Source organism: Leptonychotes weddellii, chromosome 8 (assembly GCF_054177405.1).
Source record: "Leptonychotes weddellii isolate Sample4059 chromosome 8, ASM5417740v2, whole genome shotgun sequence".
Classification (NCBI taxonomy): Eukaryota; Metazoa; Chordata; class Mammalia; order Carnivora; family Phocidae; genus Leptonychotes; species Leptonychotes weddellii.
In genome coordinates, this window is record NC_138376.1 from 2,080,207 (window position 1) to 2,091,545 (window position 11,339).

General features: G+C 43.8%; 1 protein-coding gene across 1 annotated transcript in view; it reads right to left on the minus strand.

Annotated features, from left to right (window-relative positions):
* Positions 1-11,339, minus strand: part of CARMIL1 (capping protein regulator and myosin 1 linker 1) — a 293,460-nt gene that overhangs the window by 117,186 nt on the left and 164,935 nt on the right. Inside the window, exons 12-14 of the mRNA XM_081827521.1 lie at positions 5,142-5,309; positions 2,417-2,494; positions 2,204-2,280 (exon numbers count right to left, since the gene is read on the minus strand). Of these exons, the coding sequence (XP_081683647.1) occupies positions 2,204-2,280; positions 2,417-2,494; positions 5,142-5,309 (323 nt within the window). The remainder of the gene's footprint in view (positions 1-2,203; positions 2,281-2,416; positions 2,495-5,141; positions 5,310-11,339) is intronic.

Here is an 11,339-nt window from a genome sequence, read left to right on the forward strand (position 1 = left end):
CTCTCTCTCTCTCAAATAAAATCTTAAAAAAAAAAAATACTCTCTGAATATACTTCTCCTCCTACTACTTTGTCTGGGTATCTACTGTACCAATGTTTCCAAATATTCACTGCCCCTTTCTGTGGGAGGACGATGCTTCATCCCCCTACTGCTGGCAGGCATGGCCACGCGAGTCCCTTTGGCCAAGGGGACATCACATCAGACAGAAGTGATGTGTGTGACTTCCAGAGAAAAGCTGCACCAGCCAGTATGAGCTGTGACTCTTTTTCCTCTGCTACGTGGCTAGAGATCTGCCTTTCAGATTAATGGCGATGTGGCCAGCCCACAAGGGACATGTCACAAGACTACCACTGCTGAAAGCCATGGAGATGGGGGTGGGGAGCTACACAGAGCAACCTAACATACCCTGACTGACACACTTATGAACAAAAGTACGAACAGCCTGGCTGACAGTCCACAGCTCCGTGTAAAGGCATCAATTCCAAGATAATTACTAAGGGCTTGCTAGGACTGTATCTAGGTGAGGTGCTGGGTGTTTAATCACAACCTCTCATTTGGATGACAAGTGGATTTGTTAGTACAGTCCCGCTCTGTAAGCTTAACAGCTCTACTGAAGACCAGTCATCACAGAAAAGGCGCCGGGGTGGCTCAGTCAGTTAAGCGGCCAATTCTTGATTTCAGCTCAGGTCACGATCTCGGGGTCCTGGGATCGAGCCCCGCGTCAGGCTCCGTGCTCCGTGGGGAGTCTGTTTATCTCCCTCTCCCTCTGCCCATCCCACCACCCACGTGCATGCACTCTCTCTCTAATAATCTTAAAAAAAAAAAAAAAGACCATTCATCACAGAATTCATAGTATATGAGCCCAAAAAAGGTGATTATGTGAAAATTTTTATCTTCTATGACATCATCTTCCCAACCCAGCTGCTCAGTCCATCCCAGCTTCCCGCAAAGCATGGCTTCTTAAAAGGCTTTCAAATACATGAGGTGACTGGGTAGTCTCCATCAATGCCTTGAAGAAAACCCCCAACTTCTCCCACCGTTACAAACGCCCCACACTCTCTGCCCGTGTCTTCTTCTGTTGAGGTGCTTGTGGCATATTTTTGCTCCTGTAAAGATTCACCTCACTGTTGAAATAATGGACTGACTGTGCTTTAAAATATAGAATAATTTACTTGCGAGGCACAGCTGTCCGATAAAGCCGGCTGAACAAGCGAACGTTCCAAACAAGTGAGGGTTATCCCTCTGAATATATGAAGTTTTCAAAATGGTAACTTATTAAAAGGGAGGTATTTCTAGTAGTCAGCAATTCTCCCTATTACTAAAAAGCACATAATGACGAAAATATGGTTTATGATTATGGTCATCATTACGAGTGCTAAGTACTGTATTAATTCATTAGATGGTCCGAGAATTTCACAGGTACATAACCCATGTACTTTTGATAACTTTTCTTTCTTTTCCCTCCATTCTAAGTCGCTGCTGTTTGTGAATACTTGCTGTTTCTAATCTAACACCCTACACTGCAAACAATTCTAAGTCAGGAAGGTAGAAGTGAGGTGCTCAGGCTAGCCCTACAATTCTACACATTAAAATTCATGAATCTGGGGACGCCTGGGTGGCTCAGTCAGTTAAGCGGCCGACTCATGATTTTGGCTCAGGTCATGATTTCACGGTCGTGGGATCGAGCCCTGCATCGGGCTCCATGCTCAGCATAGAGTCTGCTTGAGATTCTCTCTCTCCCTTTCTCTCTGCCCCTCCCTCCTGTGCGTGCTCGCTCTCTCTCTAAAATAAATAAATCAATCTTATTAAAAAAATCATTAAAAAAAAATGCATGAGTTTGGGACCGGCCATACTCTTTGCTCCCCAGAGGGAGTTTATAGTTGCTTCCAAGTTCATTGTTGAGAAGTCCCTCTAAAAGAGCTTTTACTATATTAAGAGAAGAGTGCCCATCCTCATGGGACAAGCAGTTATTAGACAGTTCACATAGCAGGCTGGGGCGATTGCTAAGAACATCCATCATACTGCAGTGAAAAAATACAACAAAAACTTGCACTTTCAAGGCCTTGTATTCACGATTATGGTTTAAGGCCACCTCCCTTCACGCACAACACGCATCCTTTATTGCTCTGTTTTCAGATCACCACAACCTCCTCTGGGAGGAAGACACTCCTAGATGACAGTGGTGGCAGGTAAAAAGCCATACCGGTGAGAAAAGACAGCTCTGGAGAGATTGAGCACGGATAAATACTGGAGGCATCCCCGGAGAAGAGCCGCGCAGACCTGAGAAAGAGAGAAAGCACTCTTAGTTTCCAATATTTCAAGGCCTAAGAGAATGTTTTATTAGAGAGAAAAGCCTCTCTCTATCACCCCTAAATGGCTGGTCTGACACCCCAGCACAGCATCAAGAACACATTACCATGTCCAGGGAACATTCTGTATTGGATAAATCCAGATGAGCAATGGCATTTGGCTGGGCCAAAAAACTGTACATGTACTTGAAATAAAAAACAAAAAAACAAATATATTAGGATCTGGAAACACAGACAGACACGTTAATATTTTAAAAAGAAGTTGCCCAAATCCTCCCATAACCATTCTCTACTCTTCCCAAGAGGATGAGCAGAATTTCATGTCATTCCATGGCTTTCCCCAAGAGCAAAGTTCCAAAGAATATTTAAAATAAAAGTATGTTTGAATTAAAAAAAAAAAAAACAGGCCAAATGAACTCTTGGCTGCCAAACCCCCTTTTGTTACACATGACTTAGTTTTCCTGATTAGCTCCATTTTTATAATTTTGGAGCAGTGCTAATTAATTTTAACTGCTGAGATTAAAAGACCACCTGAATAGCACTCACCCTATCAAAATGCTAATCACTTTTGAAAGTGCTCAAAGATCCACTAATTTGAATTTGAACCATCAGATGGTCTTGGGCTATACTCTCTTCCATCCAAGACAATGATTTCTTCTATCCTTAGTTACTTCCAAAATCTAACAAGAAAGGGTCTGATGGCACTATTAGTTTAGGTTTTGTTTTTTTTTAAATCTCATACACAGGGGGCGCCTGGGTGGCTCAGTCGTTAAGCGTCTGCCTTCGGCTCGATCCCATGGTCCTGGGGCCCTGGGATCGAGCCCCGCATCGGGCTCCCTGCTCGGGGGGAAGCCTGCTTCTCCCTCTCCCACTCCCCCTGCTTGTGTTCCCTCTCTCGCTGTGTCTCTCTCTGTCAAATAAATAAATAAAACCTTTAAAAAAAAAAATCTCATACACAGTTCAGACATGTCAGGCTTCAAAAGGTCACAATGCCTAAACTCTCCCCTTATTCCTGTGCAAGGCCATCAAAACAATACACGTACTCTGTTCTTCTCTACTTGCCCTGAGTAGCAACTGCTAGAGTCCACCAATAACAAACCGAGCCCAAGCTCCTGCCACCAGGAAAATAGCTAAATTCTCCTTGGCTTCTCTGGATGCCACTGGATCCTTGCAAAACCAAACTAGCTTACATCGAGATGTCCTCGTCCTTAGCAAAGACTCACAGGGCAGTGGCTTAGCTCTATCATGCTTGAGCAAAATCCTCTCTACCAAGGAATTCAGAAAAGCAAAAGATTAGCCCGTAAATACTTGAGAATAACTAGACACACACAACAGACTGGATTATGAGAAGTTCTGATCCAGAAAAATAACTTGCTCTCACTTCGGTAAAGATCTCTGCCTCTCTCGGGCTTTGCCTGGCATGTGGTTTTCCTCTTGGCCACCAGCTGGGGGAGCTCTAATCACCCGTGACTGGTGACAAGACCCTGCTTGGCCAACACCTCTCCAAAGAGGCAGGTCCAGCTAGGCTGCTGGCCCTGAAGGCAGGGGCCGGGTAAGCCCCTCCCTGCACCTGCTGCAGGGCTCCCAGAACCTCCCAGAACCTGTCCAGGGCTGGGAGCCCACTCACGCAGGCCTCACAGTTCCACTTCTCTTTCCCCAGAGGCAAGCCGGAACAAAACCCACCCTCGGCCACCCTCAGACCCACTCCTGGGCTACTTTGCTACCTTGAGTGACTACGAATGCCCCTATGTTGGCAGAGTCTTATTACTTAATCTTCGGGCTCCTCTTTTATCCCTCTATTTCTCTAGTTTGCCACCATAATGTCTTAGTGGTTTCCCATCGGACTCCCGGTTTCATCTTGGGAGGGAGCAGATTTATGAATCATCACTGAAGGTGACAGCTAACATGGGGCAATGCACTGAAGAAGTCATGGCACACCAGGAAACAGGATTGCTTAAAATGGGTTCAAGTATCAGAGAGAGGGAAGAAATCCTACAAAAAGGACTGTGGCAGTATTCCCTGCCTTACAGGGAAAGTAAAACATAAGAGAAATGGGACTAAATTTCAAAATGGTTTTCACCCCCATAAAGAGGTAGAACACACATGAAGGCCCTTAGAAGACGCACACTTGTTGTAGGCTCTACGTGGTAAGGGAGCATTTCTTCTAAATTCTATCATGGTGACCAGAGGGGACAACTCACCAGATCTGGACACTGAGATCATACCTAATTCACTGCACCAATAAGATCTGCCAAACATTTATATTACTGATTCAGCTGCACGAAAAATCTTTTCTTTGAGGGTAAACTTTCTGCCATCAAACTCGAACTTATTTAAAGAGTGGACCCAGTGTATTCCCAACCCTTGCCTCTCCCTACCGTATTCATGGAATATAGGACTGGACTTTATCGCAATATCCTCTTTCAATTGCAAACTATTAAAAAAAAAAAAAAAAAGCCTACCTGTCTTAACAATATTATTTAATGATGAAGTCATTCAGTTTACATTTCTAATCTTTCTTATCAGGCACTTTTAAGAGATCCAATAATGGTTAAAATGAAGGGGAAAAAAGGTCCTTTAGAAAAAAAAGTGTTTCCAAAAAGAATTCACACTTTAGCAACATTCAGTTAACAGGGGAAAACATCTATGTGCTAAACTACATTTAATTAAGGACGGCTCTGGGCTTTTTCTCTAAAACACGTCCTAAGCTCATAACTAAATGGTCTGAAAGTATCATGATGAGGGGAGCTGAGGAAAGCCATGTTTGCAAATTCTGCCAGGCTTATGCAATACAGCACCTTTGAACATGACCGGGAGGAAAGGGAAACTTACCGAGAGGTCGTCTCCGCGAAGGACGTTCCCTGAGAGGTCGAGATGGGTAAGGGTGGTGGCGGTCAATGGGTTGGCACTGAGTGACTGAGAAAGGCTATTCACCCCTGCAACATGAAGAAGATCCAGCTCAGTTTCCACTCCAGGAAACAAAAGGAGGCTTGGGAGTATCTATAAATGGCCCCGTCAAACTGCAGGACTGAGATTAGCCACAAGTAGGGTCCCCAAAGGTAGGACTGTCTTCTTCTGACCTCCCCTCGGGGAGAACAGGGGAGTGACGGACACAGCCATCTCCCTGAGCAGGACAAAGAGACAGAACTAGCTTCGTTCTGCTCCATGTCTGACGTGGATGGAAAGGATCTGACTTGGAAGTCCTGGAAGGATGCACGCACGGATGCACACAAGTCTAACTGGTCATTTCTGTCTCTCTCTTAATTCTGCTCGGTGTTCCTGACTTAATGTACGGGATTTAAGTGACGCAGGTGCGCCTTCAGGCACTTCTCACTAATTAAAGTACTTAGAAGTTAATATGAGTCAGATAACTGTTCTACCTAATATATCATACTCAAGGCAGAATTCAGAGGGAAATGGATTTTTACAAAGACTGAGAACATGATTTGTATACCATATAAAAAGCAATCGAAAGGAAAAATGGATAATTGACACTCTATACACTACTTACACACATAACATGAACAGCTCGAGTCAAAGTCAACTGCACTGAAGTGAACGGGTTATTACCACCTCAAAAAACAAAGAATAAATACACGAGGAGGGCAAGAGTGTTCTGCGAGGTGAGAGCCACGTTCTTTCTCTTTGTGGGTAACAGTCACGGAGCCACGTCTATTGGTGGGTTCTCCTCAAGCCACTTCTCTCCACGGGGGAAGGAGAGGCTCCAGAAGGCGGTCACTACAAAATGGGAGCCCAGAAGAGTCTGGCTGCTCACCGGGATTTGAAGAGGTCAATATTCACAATAGCACTGATGTTCATTCTTAGGGTAAGAGGGATAGGAGACATAGCAAAGCTCTTCATGTTTCTACAGTTCACAGTTCCAGTTTGTATATTTTGGAAATATGGCGATTTCCAAACTGGATATACATTCATAAATTTTTTTTTCCAGTAAAATTCTTAAAAATCCCAGCCTGTCTTGAGCACCCTACAGGGACACAGGGAAGGGGGCTTTGGTCCACACTTGCATAGACCTTCCTTGGGATAAGGGACGGGGGTAGGGCCTGCCAGTAGGAGACAGAATTGGTCACAGCAGCAGGATGAAGCAAGGCACTCCAAGAAAAAAGCAGAGGGTCCCAAGGACAGCCCCGCACTGGAGCAGATCTCTGCTATAAGTTTAGAATGTTTGGTGCATGGACTGATGAAAGGGTTATTATCTCATCCTCCAGCTTTGGGGGGTTACAAAACCGACTGCAGTGTGTACGTGTCTGATAAAGAAGACTGAGCCAGTTCTCAGGGGTGACTGTTCCTCTGGATACTGCAGACAGAGAAGAGACAGAGTGGAGAGTGAAAAATATTTTAGTCAAGTACCAGGAAGAAGTTCTTGGCTATCAATTCAACATTTGTTAAGTGCTCATAAAATGTTTATAAAATGCTGGGGATTGGGAAATAAATGTAAATGAGGCCCCTTCGTTGCCCTCGAAAAGCTCAAAGACCATCAAGAAGGAAACTAAGTAAATTCCAGCATGAAAAATCAGCACTCCGCAAGGAGTATTTATTCACTGCAACAAAAGTTGATCTAAGACCAACTGTCCAGCTGGCATGGGCTTCTGAGACCCAGGGAATATTATGTTACCCTCGAAAGGCTAGTGCAATGAGAGACACAGTCAAATAACCGTAATCCAGAGAGGTCGGTTCTATCAAAGAGGTGAAAAACAGGAGCTTGGCAATGAAGGAGGTGGAGATTTGGTTAATTATGCTAGATAAAAGGAACTTGCAATGGCCTACAGAAGGTTAATTTCTGGAGGTAACATCTATGATTGCTTAAGTGACCAAATTCTTTCATGAGTACTGTTATTAGTAGTACTAGTGTATTTTGTAATGGAATAATTGAGTCTCAAGCATGGAGAATACCAGACGGTCTCTCATCAAGAAAATCACGTGTAAAATCACTTCCTTAGTGAGGCAGAACAAAACTCAATAAAAAAAATTCCAAAATTAGAAGGTCAAATTAGTCTTGACAGGAAAAGGCTCCTTGACAAGTGTGGGCGCTTGGCAGTTGCCAACGTCTGAACAGAATCGGGAGAGAACTGTATTCTCAGCTCAGCTTCATGCTGCTCGAACAGAATGGAGGACTTCCTCCCCCGCCTCGTGAGCCCACATCCACGTGAGGCCTATGTTAACAGGCACACTAACAGCAGGAAATTACAAAAATACAGGATGGGAAAAAACCAGGGCTCTTAGAGCCCAAACTAAACACGGATTTATGTGCCATTCTCGATTCTGGCTTTCTAGTGATTTTGACCATTCTTCGTATTTATTACTGGAGTGTTTACAGCTGGAAAAAGGTGGTACCAGATGACCCTGCATTGACATAATCTGGCAACCAGCAGGATATTTACTAGAAATCCAGAAAACTATCATTTAGCTAACACCTGAGGAAGAGAAAGAGTATTTGGAGACAGTGGGGATGTCATGGCAAGATTTAAAAAAAAAAAATCTGTCTTGAATTATGGAGCCATGAATATACACGTTTTCATAGAACTAAAATACAAATGTTAGTCAAATTCAGCAAAAGATTAAAACTGCAGTGTAATCGGAGTTACTGTGACTCTTCAAACCTTTCAGATACTACAAGAAAATCTGCAAGAATAATGAAATCCTTTAAGAAATCCTTCTTATTAAAAACAAAACAAAACAAAACAAAAAAAACCCCAACATTTCAACACATACATCTCTTAGGAAGGGCAGCTTAAAATTCCTTGGGTCAGAATATCATTAAACAATATTAATTCTCAAAACACACATATTAAGGTACACAAACTTTATGGCAGAGAAAAGATAAACGTGGCGTGAAGACTTTTATCTGTGAAGGGCATGGGGAACATGGGTCTGTCCTCACTCACGAGAAAGCTGAGGACCTCTGCTCTGCCTGGGGGACCTCCCACCCTCATGACACCTGGAGGGATAGGAACACAGTGACTGGTGGCATAGAGGTACCCCAGACCAGACACTTGTCCTTGGGAGGATAGATGATCACCACATCCCTCTATCTGTCTCACAGTCATGAAAAAATAAATTAAAATAAATAAATTCAAGTTTTGGGGTTTTTTTAAACACCTCTATCGTAAAAAAAAAAAGGGTTGGACCGCATAGCAGGGTGATGACAGTTAATACTGTACTGTGTATTTGAAAGCTGCTGAGCGTAGATCTCAAAAGTTCTCATCACAGGGTAAAAGAAATTGGAACTGAGTGTTGACAGATGTTAACTAGACTTATGGTGGTGATCATTACACAATATGGAGGTATCAAATCATTATGTTGTACACCTGAAACTAATATAATGTTGTACGTCAATCATATCTCAACAAAAAACAAATAAATTTTAAAAAGTTATACTATAGATCACGTGATAAATGATTCATACGTTTAGTATGTAGGGAATATATATAAAGAAAGAAGATTAACATTGCAAATAGAGAGGTAACAAAGGATGGAAACTAGCAACTTCCTCCAAAAGAAAGACAAATGACTAAGAAATGGGAGGGTGTGGGGGGTGAGGGTGGGGAGAGAATTCACCTAAGCAGTAAGTGAAGAAACTAAAATTCAAATATCAGAACACTTCAAGGCTTAGTCGGTTAACCATCTGACTCTTGGTTTCAGCTCAGGTCATGATCTCATGGGTTGTGAGATCAAGCCTCACATTGGGCTCCCCGTTCAGCAGGGAGTCTACTTGAAGATTCTCTCCCTCTGGTCTTCTCCCCACTCATGCATTCTCTCTCTCTCTCTAAAATAAATAAATAAATCTTTTTTAAAAAATCAGAACACTTTTGCTTATATGCTTGATAAACAATGAAAAAGAATAACATCTGAGGGTGGTGGGAATGTGGAGATTTGTACAAACAACTTGGAGGACAACATGACAATAAAGATGAAAAGAAAGCTTTAAAAAAATGCATGACCTTTTTGATTGAGCAATGTAGTACTTAGAGAAATTTATCCTAAATAAGAAAGTAACAAATGACCAATAATTACATAGAGAAGTCATGTGAGCATTGTTTGCATTATTGAAGAATTAGAAACCACACAAATGTACAATAACAGGCCATTTAAATCAATTATGGGGCTTGTTCCACACGCTGGAACAGCATGCAGCCACAGGGAGTAATCGCGTGTTTGCGGTCATAAAGGCTCACAATATACTACGTGGGGTGGGGGGAAGGTTTATGAAATGGCAAGCATCTTGTAATACCATCTACGCATGTGTGTCTGGACGTGGGCAAACAGAGAAACTACATACAGACAGAAACGCTGTGGAAGGATGGGTGCCAGGCTGTCCGCAGGGGTGATCTCCTAATGGTGTGGTTCTGGCATAACGAGTAACTGTGGCTTATTTATACTTTTCAGTATCTTCTAAATCTTTACCATAAATATATGATGCATTGATAATCATCAGAAAAAGGTTTCTATAAAACTGATTTGCTGGAGTAGAGGAGTGGTAACATCACCGGACGACACTTAGCTTTAAGATCTGTGGACGGATTCCGGCACATGGACAAAAAACACCGACTCCTGGGCAAATCTGCCCCTTTGAAAAGTCCCTAGAAGGCCTAAACCTAAATGTCTGCACATAAAATCACGGGACTTACCGAAATAACCCCAATTTCAAATCACTCTTAGGGTAACTGTATGGTGGGAATAAAGCAGGATTGGATGGCTATGACATCACTGAGGGACCGTTTTGCTTGTGCACCCACTCACCCATGACACACGCAGTAGGGACCCGCAACGTGCCAGGTGCCAGGGACACAGCGACGACTGAGGCACAGCCCTTACCATCCAGAAGCTCCCAGGCTAGGACACAAACCGCACACAATGGGAAACACGCTAAAACAGAGGAATTTGCGAAGTGCAATGGAACAGAGAGAAAGAAGCATCGACTGGTGCAGGGTGGGGCGAGAGAGGGCTTCAAGGAGGAAGGGAGACAGTAGCTCAGTCTCACAGCAGGGGCCGGAATTCACCAGGTCCGGGGGAGGGGCACAGGTTGTCCCAGGACGAAGTAAAAGCACACATATGGCAGAGCAAGATGATGATGGTGACGGTCATGAGGTCCTTTGTGCCCCAAAGTGCACTGTTTGTGTATTAACTCACTTTGTCTCACCACCTCTGATGAGCTAGATACTCCTTTTTTTTTCTTCTAAAGATTTTATTTATTTGAGAGAGAGAGAGAGCATGAGCAGGGGAGGAGCAGAGGGAGAACGATAAGGAGACTCCGTGCTGAGTGTGGATCCCGACGTGGGGCTCGATCCTACAACCCATGAGAGATCATGACCTGAGCCAAAATCAAGAGTCGGATGCCTAACTGATGGAGCCCCCCAGGCGCCCCAAGGTAGAGTCAGTTAATTCCATCTTACATATGATGTAAGTGAGGAACCTGACCTAATAAAGGCATGTTCATCTTCAGTGGAAAAAATCAGGACTCAACCCTAGGCAGTCTGCTTGAGAACAGACACTCAGGCCCTCAAACACGACAGTGGTCCAGACACTGTGCCAGTGCTGGAGAGATGGAGATGAGAGAGGCAAGGACAGCCCCCCTCCAGGATGGAAACAGTATTTATATAGTAGCATTAGATCTATAAGTAATAATGTGATCAAGAACTAACACAGAGGAAAGAGTGCTTGATTCCACCGAGGTCTCAGGAATAGGGAAGATGTCTCAGAAGAGACGATCACAAATGAGTTTTTTTTTTTAAAGATTTTATTTATTTATTTGAGAGAGAGAGTGCACAGAAGCAGGGGGGAGGGGCAGAGGGAGAAGCAGACACCCTGCTGAGCAGGGAGCCCCATGCAGGGCTCGATCCCAGGACCCTGGGATCATGACCTGAGCCAAAGGCAGACGCTTAACCATCTGAGCCACCCAGGCGCCCCACAAATGAGTGTTTTATACAATAAACTGAAGCTCTCCAAGAATATATATAAGGGGGGGCGCCTGGGTGGCTCAGTTGGTTAAGCGACTGCCTTCGGCTCAGGTCA